The 16,404-nt window shown below is 51.3% G+C and overlaps 1 protein-coding gene across 4 annotated transcripts in view; it reads left to right on the top strand.

Annotated features, from left to right (window-relative positions):
- The window catches only part of KAZN (kazrin, periplakin interacting protein), a 1,164,933-nt gene extending 1,157,691 nt beyond the window's left edge, over positions 1 to 7,242 (top strand). For all 4 annotated transcript variants that reach the window (XM_077151225.1, XM_077151228.1, XM_077151227.1 and 1 more), the window contains 2 exons: positions 2,111 to 2,225; positions 3,828 to 7,242. In XM_077151225.1, coding sequence (XP_077007340.1) covers positions 2,111 to 2,225; positions 3,828 to 3,992 — 280 coding nt within the window. In that variant the 3' untranslated portion in view covers positions 3,993 to 7,242. The remainder of the gene's footprint in view (positions 1 to 2,110; positions 2,226 to 3,827) is intronic.
- The last annotated feature ends 9,162 nt before the right edge of the window (positions 7,243 to 16,404 follow it).

The raw sequence follows: 16,404 nt of genomic DNA, 5'->3' as shown, positions 1-16,404 counted from the left end.
CCCCTCGGCACGAAGGGTTGGAGGACTTAGCTGAACAAGAGATTTGCCATCCAAAGTCTGCTGGGGCCATCTCTTGGGTCACCAGTCCCCGCTCCCTTGAACAGCCTTAGCAAAATTTGCCCCATAAGCAGAGCTTCTGTGAAGCAGCTTAAAAGATGTCAGAAAATTCCTTTCCCTTAGTGAATCCACCTCTGTCGTGGCCGAGCCGTGGCTCATGGCTTCTGCCAGACCAACGCTTGACAGCCCGTCAGGTGGAGCCAAGTCTTTTTTGATATGTTTAAATGTTAATTTTGATTATTATTATAACCATTTATTGAAGGCCTACTCTTCTAGTTTGCTAGCCAGCAGAATGCAACATACCAGAAATGGAATAGCTTTTAAAAAGGGGAATTTAATAAGTGCCTAGTTTACAGTTCTAAGATTCAGAAAATGTCCCGATTAAAGCAAGTCTATAAAAATGTCCAAATTAAGACATCCAGGGATAATTACATTGGTTCAAGAAGGTCGCTGAGCTTCAGGGTTTCTGTCTCCACTGGAAAGACGCATGGCGAACAGGGCAGCATCTCCTAGCTTTCTCGCCAGGCTTCTTGCTTCATGAAGCTCCCCGGTGGCGTTCTCCATATCCAAAGGTCACTGCTGGCGGACTCTGTGGTTCTCTCATCACTCTGTCGTGGTTCTGCAGCTCTCTCCTCATTCTCAAAAGGGACTCTCTCCAAAATATCTCCTCTTTTATAAGATTCCAGTAAACTAATCAAGACCCACGTTGAATGGGTAGAGATACGTCTCCATCTAATCGAGTTTAATACCCAAAATTGATTGTGTTGCATCCCCATGGAGATAACCTAATCAAATTTCCAACCCTTAGTGCTGAAAAGGGATTAGAAGGAACCATTGCTCTCACAAGATTAAGATTAAAATATGGCTTTTCTAGGATACATAAATCCTTTCAAACCAGCACACCTACTAAGCTCCAAAGCCCTTTTCATTAGCCCTCATATTAACTTCATGAGGTTGGCTCTATTGTGATCCCCATTTTGCAGAAATAGAAACCAAGCTGTAGAGAAATGCCAAGACTGGCCCAAGCCTGCAGAAGCGGCGTGCAGGAGGGCCAGGATTTCCACCAAGCCCGGCTCCCTAAACACCCCAAGAGCTGCTGGACAGAAGTAGCTGGGGGTTGGTGAGAGTTCAAAGAGGACGTGCCAGCAGCTTTCTGCCATAGCTGGGGACAATCCTGTAGTCAAAGACAGAGAAACTGGAGGCCGAGTGAGACCATGGTTTGCCCAAAATCCAAAAGAGAAACAGGGGTGCTGGGAGGACTTGAGTTCTAGAGTTCTGGCTCAGGTTCAGGTTTCTTGCCCCGACTTCCTAGTCCATGTGGAGCCTGCGTTTCTTTAGCCACAGCACTGATATGCTAACACAGGGGCTGGCAAACTTTTTCTGTAAAAGACCAGACGGCAAATATTTTAGGATTTGTCAGCCATATGGTCTCTATCGCAAGTACTCAACTCAGCCACTGCAGCAAGAAAGCAGCACAGACAACACACAAGCAAATGGGCATGGCTGGGCACCAATAAAACTTTATTTACAAAATGAACCAACCAGCCGCATTTGGCCTGTTGGCCATCTTCTGCCAACTCCTGTTCTAACAGAAGCCTCCAGCACTTCTACACAAAGAAGGGGGTGATGGTGACAACATCAGGCAATAAGCCAGGTCCAGAGACATGGGTTTCCAGCACAGAGTGGTTTAGGAACTTTCTGGGGCTTCTACTTAATCACACGTAAGTAGCTAAAGTTCGGGGATTCTTCGATCAGCTGTTCCCTTTCCTCTTGAGATTTGCAGTATTGTATACTAGGAGCGTAGACTTTGGAGTCTGAGACTTGGGTTCAGATCTTGATTCTGCCATTAGGGATTTGTGAGCATTACAAGTACTAAGTGCTCAGTATACTGATAGCTTATAGGAGGTGCTCAGCAAATCTCAGCAGTTGTCACCAGTGGGGATGGGGGGCAAGAGGACAGAGAGAGAGAGAGAGAGTGTGTGTGTGTGTGCCCATCTCTGGGCGGCAGTAGCAGCCTGGCTCCCCTGCTGACTCCAAATGGGTACCTCCCCAGCTCTGCAGGTATCCGGGAGGCTGAGCGTTTTGGAACGCCCCCCGGGAGGGCCTCCAGCGTCACCCGGGCGGGGAAAGAGGAGAACTGCAGTGGCATCAAGTACAAGGCTGGCCGGGTAAGTCGTTGGTGCATTACCTGTGAGCCCTGCACACCTGGAGCCCGGCTTGCCCTCTCCCATTAGCACCTCTGTGGCTCAGCCTGTGGGGGTGGGATGACAGGCAGGGCCACAGGTGTAGCTGGGAGATGCTCCAGCAGCTACCTTCAAGCGCCTGACTGGTGTTTCAGGCACAGTGACAAACGCTTCCACAGGCTTCGGATAATGTCTCAAAGTCCCTTCTCACCTGCCTGCCTCAGGGTCGCCTGGGTGGTGCTTAGCATGCAGGTGCCACGGCCCACCTTGTCCCCCGGAAGCACAAAGTCTCTGGGGTGAGATAGAACCTGCATGCAGCCAGCCCACCCAGAGGGTTCCAATGCACCCAAACTCTGAGAACCACGACATACATGTTGAGTTCTTGCAAGCTGACCAGTAGCAAGAGATGAACTTCTGGTGATTCTAGCAAAGCATGGAGTCTGGAGTTCTATGACACAGATTCCTGAATGGAAATGTGTAGACACAGATTGCAGAACGGGAAGAGACAAATAGTCTTCCATTCATTCAGCAAGTATTACCTGGGCACTAACAGGGCTTCAGGCTCTATCCTAAGCCCGGGGGATAAGCAGGAGTTAAACACCACCTTTGACCTTAAAGTTCTCTCAGTCGAGAACATTCTCAGTGGGGGTGAAAGTCTATTCTTGGGGGCAAGGCATAAAATCTTACTCTTTTAACATATAAAGCACACATATACATATGGTTCATAAACAGATACACAGTCTGTCTGTGGTATTCAAATTTCATGGTGAGAATGCACTTAGGAAAAAAAAAATGTCCAAAAAGGCTCCTGGACAGCGAGGGGAGGGATAATTTAAAATGTTGAGAAAAACTGGTCTAGAAAGAAAGGCATTCGAGTTAATAAAAAATTTCAAAGCACTGTTATGACTATTATAATAGAGATACGTTCAAAATGGGAGCTAAATGTTTATTGAGGCCCTCCTGTGTACAATAATGAAATTTATTCTTCATTGAGTATCTGCAATGTGCCGGGTGCTTTGTTAAGGTCTTTACAGGTACAATTTCTACTCTTTACAACTCTGGCAGGGAAGAGTTACTATTCCTACTCTGTAGCTGAGAAAACTGAGCCTCAGAGAAGGAAAGTGATTTTCCCAAGGTCACACAGTTAGGAAGTGGCAGAGCAGGGATCCAAACCCTGGCTTGGGTATCTCCAGAGCCCACCCTCCATCTACTACACCCAACAGAGCTAGAATGACTTCAGAATGCAGTCAGCTGTCATGCCCATGCTCAGATGTTCTCACCTCTCCTCCTGCCAAGGAGGCCCGGGAGACTTTTGGGGAGAATCAGACTGACTGTATTTGTCCCTGCCCTCGGTTCCTTCCAGTCAGGAACACAAAGCTCTCTCCCAGTGTTAACTCACAAAATCTTCTCATTATTCCTGAGCAGTGGAGTATTCCTACTAATGGAAAGAACACAGAGAGGCCAAGTGATTTACCTGAGGTCACATAGCTAGATCCTGTAGAATTGAAGAACCCCCATTGGCTGGATCTGAAACCATTTGATCCTTGTCTCTTTCCCTATTCATCAGTCTTACCCCTCTCTTCTCAGCTGCCCCTGGGGAAGATAGGGAGGGGCTTCAGCAGCAAAGACCCCGATTTCCATGATGACTATGGCTCTCTTCAAAATGAAGACTGCGGAGATGATGACATCCAGTGCAGGCCAGAGCAGTGCCATCTGGAAGGCTACAACGGCCTGGAGGTCACCAACGTGTAAGCCATCTCAGCCCCCACGCAAGAGACCCAGGAGGAAGAAGGGCAGCTGCTGTCTCCACATGCAGAGTGACCTCAGGCAGCCAGGCCTTCCTCCAGACTGAGGGTGCATCTCCATTCCTGGGCAAAATCCCAACAGACAGCTGCAGTTCCAGATGGGGAGAACCAGGAGAAGAGAAGACACCAGCCTGCCTGTCTTGGGTGGGCCTTGAACTTTCCTGATCAAGGGAAGGAGACTGGATCAGAGGACCTGTCGTGGGGTCCAGCCTCCCCTTGGTCTAGGACTTGTAGAATCACCCTCAGAGCAACTATCAAGAGGTGAGATGTCCACGTGACCCTCTGAGTCTTGAACTGCACTGCCAAGATGGAAAGAGGCCCATGGTTTTCCAAAACACATTTTCCCCCAGATACCCTAGAGCCTAGTGCTGACAGTGCTAGGAGCAAGCAAAACCTGAGGCTGGCCAGTCAACAAGCAAATGCCTTCAGCCAGCCAGTGGCAGGAAATGTGGCCTCTTGCTGAGCTTTCAGATGGGGGGGCAGGGGGAAGAGCGGTCTCAGCCCTGGGCATCTTGGGCCCCCATGACCGAGAACTTAGATTCTGACGTAGGTCACCAAATCGCTCATGGGAGGATGCAAAACTAGAACAGGACATTCCCATGGGGGTGGATATGTTAGAGAGCTGCTTGTCTCTTCCACCTAGGAGTTACTACACTGGGTGAGGGGCAGGTGGGTGATCCTTTGCTGGGGTGGGGTTTAGCATCGACAGCCCCAGAAAATGCAGATATCCTGTCATCAGGATGAAGGAAATTGGGACAACCCTCAAGGATCAGGGATGACAGAGTTCAGGCAGTGACATCCACACTGGGTGTGGCAAAGGATTTCAGGTTTGGGGCAGGGAAAAGTGTGTCATTGCTAGCCGAACAAACATTCGCATATCTCTGTCCCCTAAAAAGCAGATGTGCAGTCCAGTGCCCTGAGATGCGAAGCCCACAGAGCAAAGTCATTAAGGTGTTGGTGGAGAGAACCTCACACCCACCTCGTTCTTTCCTTGACTGTGCCACTCTTTAGCTGTGTGGCTTTTTCCCCATGGCTTCACCTCTCTGTGCCTCAACGTCTTCACCTACATTATTTCTGGCTCCCTGCCAGCCTCCCTCCCAGGAGCTCTGTGAAGATTAACACTTGCTAATCTTTAACTCACTTTGTAACCTTTCAGGAGGCAGCAGGAAGTTATGGGGCCAGGAGGGGTGTGTCTAATTTCCCACTTACAAGTGCAGAATTTGTAAACTGAGCTAGTTCTCTCCAGCTCTGTTTTGCTTGGAGTGAAGTGCAAAGAGGACATGGAATGTTTAATGTCCCGACTCTCTGGGTGCTCCCAGTAGGTCTCGACAAAAAAATGAGATGTCCCACATGTACCCTCTGGTAACCCAACTAACTTGACTCAAGTTTTCAAGCCTGAGTTCATTGACCAGATAGATGATTTGCTGAGTGCTGATTAGGGAAGAATGAAACACACTGGAATTCCATTACATATCGATCATCATAGTGAATCATTGGTCTGAGTCAAGACGCTCTGCTTCTATGGAAGCCGTCAGTACTAGGAGTGGATGAGAGGTTTGAATTTCCAAGATTTGCAGCAGGGGTGAGCCTCAGAGAACCGCCAAGCTGCATGCTCTGCAACCCAACAAATTGTTTCCCTTCACAGGGAACGCAAAAATGAAGGCCTGATAGATGAACTTGCTGAAGACCATGGTTTCCCTCTGACCTTAACACAAGCACAGCCCTTCTTAACTACCTGAAACCAAATGCCTACTTGGTGGCAGGTGGACGTGCCCTTGGACTTGCCATGGCACCTGTCTGATTCCATGCCCTGAGGTTGCAGAGAAGAAAAGGCAAAACCTCCCTCTCACCTGATGCCGCAGATCACTCCCTAGCCTGCATCTAGGCTGGGTGACCCGAGACCCCAGAATCTGCTCCCAGGATGGGGAGGCAGAAAAGGCAAGGTGCCCAGGTGGATGGTTTTATCTGTAGGAAAAGCAGGAATGGCTGAAGGCTGCCTGAGTGCAGGTCCGACCACGTGAAACCAACTTTCACCCCAGTTGTCAGAAATGAAGCTTGCATTGTGCCCAGACTCATTCCCTTTGAGGGGCAAAATGGGCCAGTGGACAATTCACGGGTCACAGGCAGAGACGGCATTGCCCAAAACATTTGCAGGGTTAGGCCAGAGGCCTTGAACGCATCTTTTGGTCCAGATTATGCCATCAGAGCTCTCCCTTTCATACCTGACGCCCCCTTTCCCTGACAGCCAGACGAGTGAGTGGAGCAGGTTTTCAACATAAGGATGGGTTAGCTCATAAATTAACAACCTCCATATAGAGTCAAATCAGGTAAGCTTTATCTGCTGCAAAAACCCTAAAGGGCCAGTAGGAAAGTTACCTACAGGACACCCACCTGCCGTGTCCTGTCCAGACAGCCTGAGCCACGGTCTTGGTCCTCCAATGTAGCCTGGGGGACAGTGAGGTTGTGCTCCCCAGAAAGGGATTCTCACCTGGGCCTGCAGGTGCTGGTTCCTGGAAAGGGGGGGACAGGTGCCAGGGGCTGTGGACAATCTATATAGAAGAGACACCTCATAGTCCTCCCAGGAGTCCTGGGCCACAGCTGACAGAAGGCACCCCTAAAAGGCCCCTTAGCCCATGGCTGAGCAGGGCCTTTCTCCCAGATGTGTGTCATCTGTCAGCACCAGAAGTCAGGTTGCGGGAGGCAAGGAGAAGCCCCATGAAAACCTGAACCAAGGAGAGGGGCCTCAGAACAGTGGCCCAAAATGTTGGGGCCACTGTACATGTTGGGTCCTGGCAGGATGGGGAGATCTGTCCAGGTGTGACTTCAGTATTCCCCCAGGGCACCCAGACCCTCTCCCCTGACCCCTGGGGAGAGGCTTGGGGCCGAGATCGACCTTCCCAACAAAAGCCCATTCGTTCCACGCGCGTCGCTTCCACTCTGCTTTGCGAGGCCTGGCCGCGTCCAGGCGTGGAGTGGCAGGGACAGAAGCCAGGTGGGAGACAGCGAGCTCTGAACCTTGTGTTAGTAGCAATGGCTGGCTCGCGGTGGGGAGGAGGGGGCAGGCTTCCTGCGCCCTGACATGCGTGGGATTTGTGGCCACAAAGGAAACGAGGTGTCCACAAACAGAGATGACGTTCCCGCCCGAAACATCTTCCCAAGGGTGAATTTTAACACTTTAACCAATAAATACTGCTGTACAGCCTGTATGACGAGGTGGCCTTTTTCTAGGTTTTCTCATTTAATCTTCCCACGGTCTCTAAGAGAGGGGAGCTTATTAACCCCATTTCGTAGATGGAGAAACTGAGATTGGAAAGGCCGAGGGACTTGTCCAGCTCCAACAAGTGAAGACGTCGGGAGGCAGGGACTTGACCTGGTGCGTCTGACTCCAAATCTCAGGTCGGGGGCCCTTCCCACTGCACACCCCCCCACCCCCCACCCCAAAACACACACCACCTGCAGAGTGAGTGCTCTCCCTCCCTTCCTGCCTCCCAATCCCGCCTTCCAGCAGAGGGCTCACCTTACCAGATAGCGTCGCTCCAAATGGACTTCAGGTGAGCTCTGTCCTGCTGGAGAAGTTGGGGTCAGAGCTGGCTCTAAGAACCCTCTGTCGGGAGGGGACGATCTGAGAAGTGCCCCTCCCTGAGGGCCCTTTGCATCCCTGTGTCTCTCCTCCTGGGGCTAGGGACATTTGCAGATCCCCAGAGCAGTCCTTCGGTAACGGAACCCTAGGCATGCTGTACTTCACAGGCTTTAATCTGCACATGAACCACCCAGGGTGGGGGCGGGGGGGGGGTTGAGAAGGCAGATGCTGAGTCAGGAGTTTGGGGTCAGGCCTCTGAGTCAGCATTTCTAAAAGCTCCCCGGTGAGGCTGGCGCTCCCAGTCTGTGGACCGAGGTCAGAGCAGACGCGTGCACCTGGCTAGCAGAGCCCGAGGCACACGGAAGCACTGGTCTGTCGGCCCCACCCTGGCCGAGTGGACCTCCCAGGACAGGTAGCGAGCCTGACTCCCTGGCTAATCAGGGAGCAGGTTAGTGTTCAGGCAGTGTGCATTGAACCAGGATTCAAGAGGAGCTAGAAGACACTGCAAGACAGGCCGGGGACAGCCCGTCCCTGCAGGCTGACCACCAATAATCTATGGAAATCTCCCTGGGCCAGGCCTGTCTTTGGCGATAGGGCCATAGCAGTACAGCTCACAGGGTAGCAAAGGGAGTCAGGAAACACAGCAATGAGCGTGAGAGTGATTTGGGGAATGCAGGATCCTTGGGCACTCTTTAGAGCTAAGACGTAAGTTCTAAGAAAGAGCCAGCCTTGCAAAGATGTGGAGGAAGAAGATTCCAGGCAACCAGACCTTGATTCAGGTGCCAAAGATTCAGTGACGACTAAAATCCTGCCCAGCCTCTGCCCTGGCAGCACTTACAGGCTAGTGGAGGAGACAGACGTGAATCAAAATCTCTCCAAGGAATGTAAAAGTGCAACTGTGACAAATCCAGAGAGGAGAGGCGCCTGGTAGCCAGAGGACATATGGTAATATGGGGATTTAAAGTAGTCCAGAGAAGGTGAGGTGTGGGCGGAGAGCAGTTCAGCAGGTAAGGACCGGTCCAGGCAGATGGGACAGCACATGCAAGGGCCCTGTGGGGCGAGGAGGCTGGTGAATAAGTAGGGCTGAAAAAAGGCCCAGGTGGCTGCAGTGCATAAAGAGAAGAGCTCACTGAGGGTCCTGAAGGGGCTTCAGCAGCAGAACCTCTTCTGGGCCTCTGCTTACGCCCAGGGCACCTGCATCTCTGTCATCCCTGATGCAATTAGTGCTTCCTAAGTGGCACAATTGGACATGACACCCCCACCTTCTGCAAATGGGCCCCTCTTTCCCTTTGTTCTGGTTCACTCCTAAATGGAATTCCATGGGCCTACGCCAATGTAATTGGCTGGTGGAATGGCATGAGTGCTGCCAGGGCACAGCAGTTTGGGGCCAGATAAGGTGTCATTTTCCTCTTTCACAACCCCAAATAGAAACCTGAAATGACTATTTGAGGCCATGCTGTTTGCAAGACGTGCCACTGGTTTCCAAGGGTAGGGAGCAAACCTCAAATGAGGCTCCACGAAGCCCACATGAAATATCCAGTTCTTCATAATTCATTTGAACAGGGCAGGGCATCTTCCTGTGGTTTTCCACAGCCCAGGCAGCTTCGGACATTTAGGGGAGGCATGGAAGGAAGGTCCACCTCCATGGAGGGCTGGCCTCTGAGGGTCACCAAGCTTCTCCACACACCCCCAGAGAAGGGGGCCAAGCCCTCACAGTAATTAACAGCTAAGATTTTGTTTGTGAGTTGTTCTACTTACTGTGTGCAAAATGCATTGCACAGATATAGTCGGGTCTTGATATTTCCTAAAGTCATCACAAACACACTGAATTAGCAAATACTGAGCCGATGCTCTTGGGGAAACACAGGGTTAGGTTCCTGTGAGCCTCTGGTCACATTTCCATCAACCAATCGATACCTAACCTTGCCTTACATGTGGCTCCACTTAAAGACACCTTATTTAATATTGTTGATTCATCGACATTGAACCCATGGCCAACAGCCTGGTATCTAATGCCTGAACTAAGCTTATCTAACACGTATTTTCTCCATAAGGCACATCACAGCCTTCTTATGCTTAGGAACACCAGACAGCACTTCAGCACTATGCTTAGAGCCATTTTGAACACAAAATCACTAACAAAATGCCAAAAAAAAAATGCCCTAAATGCATCATGGAAAGGATGTCCATTTACATAGTGAGAGCTGAAACAAGAAGGCCGAGTTCATCCCTGTTCGACCTCAGCTGGGAACAGGTGAATCAGACAACTCAAATTTTCCAAGTCTACGAATGGCCCCCCAAGTGCCGTACTGATTTGTGGGGGGTACAGATAAGTTTTAGCAAGTAGGCAAATTCACAAATACAGAATCTGCAAATAATGTGGGTCAACTGCATTTCATTTCATCCTAAAACAAGGCTGCAGGGCATGTACTATTACTAACAGCATCATCCAGATGAGAAAACAGGCCCAGTGAGTGAAGGCGCTTGTCACAGCTTTCACAGCTGTATTGGGCAAAGCCAGAACTTGAGCCGCCATCTGCCCAGCCCTTCCCCTTACAGCTGCATCCCAGCTGTGGACCCACATCCCAGCTGGGTCCCCAGCAGAGCACAGAAGGACTCACTTGTCTCAGTATTGGAATAAGCCCCTCTGAGACTCCTGGTGTGACCCCATCCCCCACCCTCACCCTGGACTACCAGGGATCGCCATTGAACTTGCAAAGAATATAACTTGGCCTCCCCTGAGACATTTCACATTCTCAGCTCTGCATTTCGATTCTTTGTGTGTGAGCCTCACATCGTGGGAGTGCCGCAGGGAACGTAGCTGCATCCCCCAAAGCAGCCTCCAGTGGTTAGTAGGGGCTCTCTCATCATTTAAGCAAGTGAAAAATAAATTAAAATGCATAGAACCGCCATTGACCTGTGCAAAACACTGAACAGCTGTCCTGTTCAGTACATAGCCACAGCCACATGGGGCTATTTAAATTAATATTAAACAAAAGTACAAATTCAATTCCTCAGCCCCACTAGTCATATTTCAAGGGCCCAGTAGCCACATGCGGCCAGGGGCTACCATATAGAACAACACTGATGTGGAACATTCCCATCATTCTGAGAAGTTCCATCAGACAGCACTGCTGTATAGCATCCAGAGAAATGCAATGCACTATAGCGGCCCCACCCTCAAGAAGCTCACAATTTAGCTAATGGGAAGTGGGTGGGACTCGAGACTCTAGAAAAATTTAAAAAAGGAAAACAATGTTTTAAAAAAAGGAGTCTATGGCAGGTGGCATTTTGAAATTAACCAGTAAGTGGCAGAAACACAAACACTGGCCTTTTTAAAAAATGCTCAAATGGGAGAATTACTAGTAGGATGATTCAGAACTTTCAACTAGCAGGTCCAAAGCCTGAAATAACTAAATTCAGCCACCAGGAGTTGGTTCAGACGCCACAAGTTCAGGGAGAGCCTCTCCAGGGTTGCCCTTTAGGGACAAATTCAAGTCCACACTTCTGACTAACAGCCTACAAATTGGGGGTGGAGGGGCTTTTGCATCCCCCTCCCACCTTGGGTTTCATTAACGACTCACGGAACTCACCGAAACACTATACTTAGGGTCATAGTTTTATTACAGTAAAGGGATACAAAGAAGAAGCCAAAAGAAGAGACGCAGAGGGCGAAGTCGGGGAGGGTCTCAGATGCAAGGTTCGGTGACCCTCCTGGCACCGTGACGTCACTGTCGGTCACGGAAGCTCACTGGAGCTTTGAGTGTCCAGGGTTTTTATGGAGTCTCATTAGGCAGGCATGGTTGATGGGGTCCGTGCCACGTGGTTGAACATGATCCAGGCCTTTTCCCCTCCCAGAGGTCAGAGGGGCCCCCAGGCCCTCCTCACAGGGCCATTCCCCCACCCTAGGTCTCCAGTGTGGCTGTCCCCATTTGCAGAGGTGGGGGAGAGGGAGCCCCTGTGGCAGAAGGAGGAAGAGCCTGAGAGCCACATTGAAGGCAGGGCAGCCGGACCCCGGAAGGAGCAGCGCCAGGCACCCAGCAGCTCAGAGTGCCCGAAGCAGAACCGAGAATTCAGGGCCATGTGACCAGGCACCCGGGACTAGGAAGGGTCAGTGTTGATTGGATTCTTGCCCTGTCCTTTAAGGCAGGGCTTCTCAACCTCAGCACTGACATTTTGGTTCAGATCATTCTCTATTGGAGGGCGGGGTTGGGGACGGGGGACTGTCCTGTGCTTTATGGGATGTTTAAGCAGCACCCCATGGCCTCTACCCACTGAATGCCATAGCAACCCATCTTCCCAGCTGTGACAACCAAAAATCTCTCTAGACATTGAGAAGTCAGCTTTGCGTGTATTTTCCTCATTAAGCCATTATTCTTACTTTTCTCATCTGACATATGGGGAAACTGAGTCACGGGGTGGTTACCTAGATTTCCCAGGGTCCCACACTAGCGAGTGGGGTCTGGGATTTCAGGGTCAGCGGACCTGCTCTCTGCAGAGTCCGACTCCTACCCCCTGCCCCCGCCCGCCCCCTTTGTCCCCAGCCGGGGACTGGCCCGGCCACATCCCGCACTTTACAGTGAAAACTTCCCACAGTCAGCTGTCCCCAGGTGGGAAGACTTCCTGCAGTTCTAGGGGACATGGTTGGGAGCGGCAGCCACGCCTTCAGTCAGGTAGAAAATTGCTCTGAAAATCACAGGTGTAAAGAGTAAGACAGTCCCGGCAGCTCCTGCATTAAAGCAAGGTAATAATTTCGGCAGGAGAACGACCCGGTTCGGTGAGTGCTCACCACGGCTGCTCTCACACCACGCTCCCGCCGTCCGCATCTTATTTTTAGAAGAAACAGACAGGAACTTCGGACACTCGTCCCAGAACTCGCAGCAGATTGCGAAGGAGCTCCGCAGCGGCGGGGCGCGGCAGTTTGGATTTCACAGGAAGTGGCTGGGTGAAGACAAATTAGCTGAGAGAGGGGACCAGTTTTCTGCCCCGCACGCTTTCTCCTCCTTTGCTGGCTCTGGGGACCCGCAGACACACCCCTCCATGTGGTTGCAGGGGGGAGGGGACTGGTCCTGGTGCCCCTGCTGCCTCCCCCACCCCCGCAGCCCCCTGGCCACTGGAAATCTCCCCAGGAAGAGGCAGAAGAGCTGAGAAGGGAACATCTAAGATAGGCCTCTGGTCTGAGTGAGAAGTTGCAAGTGGCAAGTTAGCTCTCACTTTCCCTTTGAATCTTGAGCTCCATGATAAGGTCCAGAGCTGGGGGCAGCTGAGAACCTCCCGTAAGGAGAAGCTTGAGAGGATGGGGCCAGCTCAGAGCCAGGAGCAGCACGGGAGAGGGGTCTGGAGGGGTGGTGCCCTCCCTTGATCCCATGGTCCCCGAGGCGGGATCCACTCCCTAGCTCTCTGTGGTTTGGCTAAGTGATCCCCCAGTCCCCTCCCCAGATGTCTGCTACGTACTCCCCCACCCCTCTTCTTTATGCCAACTCGAATTGGGTTTCTGTTGCTTGACCCTGAAAGAATCCCAACTGAGCCACTCACTGGGCTCAACCCCAAAGGATGTCCCACCCCTTGCCCCAGTCCCTACATACCTCACGCATGCACACACACATGCATGCACACACATGCATGCACACACACACACGCATGTGCACACACACGCATGCATGCATATACACATGCACGCACGCATGCATGCACACAAGCATACCTGTGCACACACAACCTCCCACAGCATTTCAAGATCTCTACTTTCATTACAACAGAACAACTTAGAAGGGCAGAACAAGCTTAAGTTTCTCTTTTTTTTAACTGACCCAATCGCCCTAGTTAGAGATGCCCACAGACCCTTCCCCAGAACTAGCGCAGTCGGGCTGTTTGTGTGGGGCGGACACTGTCCCGCATCTCCATGTTGCCTGCACCCCCCCCACACACCCCCAGAACATTACCCCTCTTTCAGGTCTCCGGCAGGGCTTCATTAGCACTCCGTTCAGACCAGGCTCTTCTCTGAGGCCATTCTGGTTCCAGCCCTTTGCAGGGGTCAGCGTGAGACCAAGGGGATGGGGCCAATGTCCCCCGGATAGTGCTAATTCTTAGAACGTGGGGTACAGACACTCCTCCAGGTAGCTCTCACAGGTAAATGGGCTCATGACGCCCATCCCAGAAACACCTAGAGAAAGTCTTACCAAAGTCACTTTGATCCTCCATCCATCCATCCACCCACCCACTCACCCATCCACCCACCCAGCCATCCATCCATTTACCCATCCATCCATCCGCCCATTCGTCCGTCCGTCCATCCATCCATCCATCCATTCCATTCCACAAATACTTGCTGGCCATGCACCTTATGTCAAGCACCGTTCAAGGTAGAGCTGTGAACAAAAACAAATCTCTGCCTTCAAATAATGTTCAAAAAAAAAAAAAAAAGGATATAGCATAAAGGCAGGTGTTGTGAAGAAAAAACAAATGAGGCAAGAAGCAAAGAGATGCACCTCAGATGGACAGGTGGCCAAAGGTAGGTTCGCTGGCGCCTTCCCTCTCTGGAAACACACATGGCCGTGATTCAAATGCCGTTTAACCAGTAAACTCCAGCGTGAAGCCTGTTGACAGCCTCATTCTGCTCACTAAAGATGCCCTCCCCCCGCCCCCCCCCCCTGCAGAGGCACCTTCTTGGTTGTATAACAGTTGGGGGAGGGGCCCGGAGTACAGTCCGCATTAGAGGGCAAGTGACCTTCTGTGTCCCCGAGATCAAGCAGAAAGTTCCACAGCGGCCAGGTTCCCCAAACCACTTGGACGATTCCTGTCAAACCCACAAACCCAGTCCGCTTTTACTGACCTGCTGCTTTCCCTCCTTTAGCTCAGGCCTGACCTGGCTCCACACTTCAGCCTCAGCCTCATAATTATCTGTGAAACCACAGGCCCTCTATGCTGCTTCTCTTCTTTTCTCACACACAAACACATTAATAGCCGTAACAGAAAATGCTTACCTGTGTCCCATTTGCACTGCTCTGTGGCATCCCAACCGATTTCTCATTCAGCATCTCCTAAAGCTTCCTGCCCATGAGTGGGCCTGCTCCCTTCTTAGCTCCAGCGGCTACAAAGTGTCTGCACGCATGGACTGCCTGCCTCTCCTCCTACCTATCCTGGTCCCTCTTCCACACTAGAGCCTGGCCTTCTGGTCGTTTTAAAGCAGTGCACACAACTCCCTCCCCAAACACCTCCTTCCCCCAGTTAAGGACAATTCTGAGACTCTCTAGTTCCTTTGGCTCTTCTCTTCATGGTCTCCTCTCTCCTCTCCTTCTTTTTCTTTCCCCTCTGGATAGTGTCGCTTGTCAGTACCCCTTATAAATATGTCATGAAATGAGACACAGTGCTCCCGACAGATCTCAGCAGTGAGACTCTTCTTACAGCACCTGCTTCCTCAGGCCAGGCCCTGTGCTAAGCGATTTAAATATAACGATCTCATTCGGTCTCACATCAACCCCTGGGACAGGTGCCCTTTGTCTCCACTTTACAAATGTGGAAACTGAGCCTGGAAGAAGTCAAGATGTTTGCCCAGGGTCACGTTCCTGGTAGTAGCAAAAGTAAGATTCAAACCCAGATGCTTTCAACCACTATGTTATAACCTCCCTTAACCTGGGTGTCGTGCTTCTAGTTATACAACCAACAACAACATAGGGTTTCTTAAAAATCCACATCACACAGTTGACTCATTTATCTTGTAGGTAGCCAAGTCAGTGGTGCTCAAGTCAAACTTCCCATGAGAATTACTGGAGGAACTTTGCTAAAACTTCAGATTCCTAGATTCTGACCCAAACCTAGTCATTTAGAGTTTGGAGGTAGGGACTATGGCCCTACATTCTAAAGCTAAGATGCTTATTTCCAGGCCTCGTCTCCACGGTTTCTGGTGCAGTAGGTGTGGGCTAGGGCACAAGCATGTGTATCTTTTCAAACCTCCTAGGGTGAGTCTACAGCGTGGCTAGAGCTTGGGACCCTGCTCTGGGATAAACCACTCCCAGGGTAGACGGCCTTTGGGCCCTCTCCAGCCTGCAGTACCGCCTCTCAGCACTAGATGGCAGAATGAGCCATTCCCTCACCAGCCCAGCTCCTGCCTGGGAAGGAGCAAAACCTCCGGCTGAGACCTGACAAGACCACCCACAGTTGCTGTTCCCAGGAATCCCGGCCCCACAGACACAAGTCCACCTGGGCAGGGCCCTTACCATCCCTGCCCCTCTCTGCCAGCCCAGAAGGGTGGCTGTGGGTAGAGAAATGTCATTAGTTTGTGTTTCCCCATAGAAGACAAGAAATGCAACTTCAGTGGGAACTGGAGTTGAGGTGGGGACCCCAGTCGTCTAATTCTTTGCCTGATTGAGAAACAGAGAAAACAGCTCCACCATTCTGCTTACAGAAGAAATTCCCAAAGCACTGGTGGTCACACTCTGCTCCGTGGCACCCCAGAGGGCTCCAAGAAGCCCCTCAAGCACTTCTAGACAGGCTGTGACTGCCCCGCCCAGCCCGGAGCAGGAGTGCAGCCCAAAGCCAGTGGGATTCAGCACCCAGAATTGCCTTTGGGTCCACTCCCACCACTCACCACCTCGACAACCATGGCCTCGACGCATGACCCCGTCGTCTCAGGTACCTTGTCTGGAAACAGGGCACAGAAGCCATCGTTTTCTCTCTGCGGGTTGCCGGGGGATTGGACGAGACAGTTACGGGAGCATCACGGGCAGCGAAGCCCTTAAAATATCTCTCGCCTACGTTTTACAGCCACAGCCGAGTTCAC

Source organism: Tamandua tetradactyla, chromosome 2 (assembly GCF_023851605.1).
Source record: "Tamandua tetradactyla isolate mTamTet1 chromosome 2, mTamTet1.pri, whole genome shotgun sequence".
Taxonomy (NCBI): domain Eukaryota; kingdom Metazoa; phylum Chordata; class Mammalia; order Pilosa; family Myrmecophagidae; genus Tamandua; species Tamandua tetradactyla.
The sequence above is the reverse complement of the archived record's forward strand: the minus strand, read 5'-3'. Positions and strand labels throughout refer to the sequence as shown.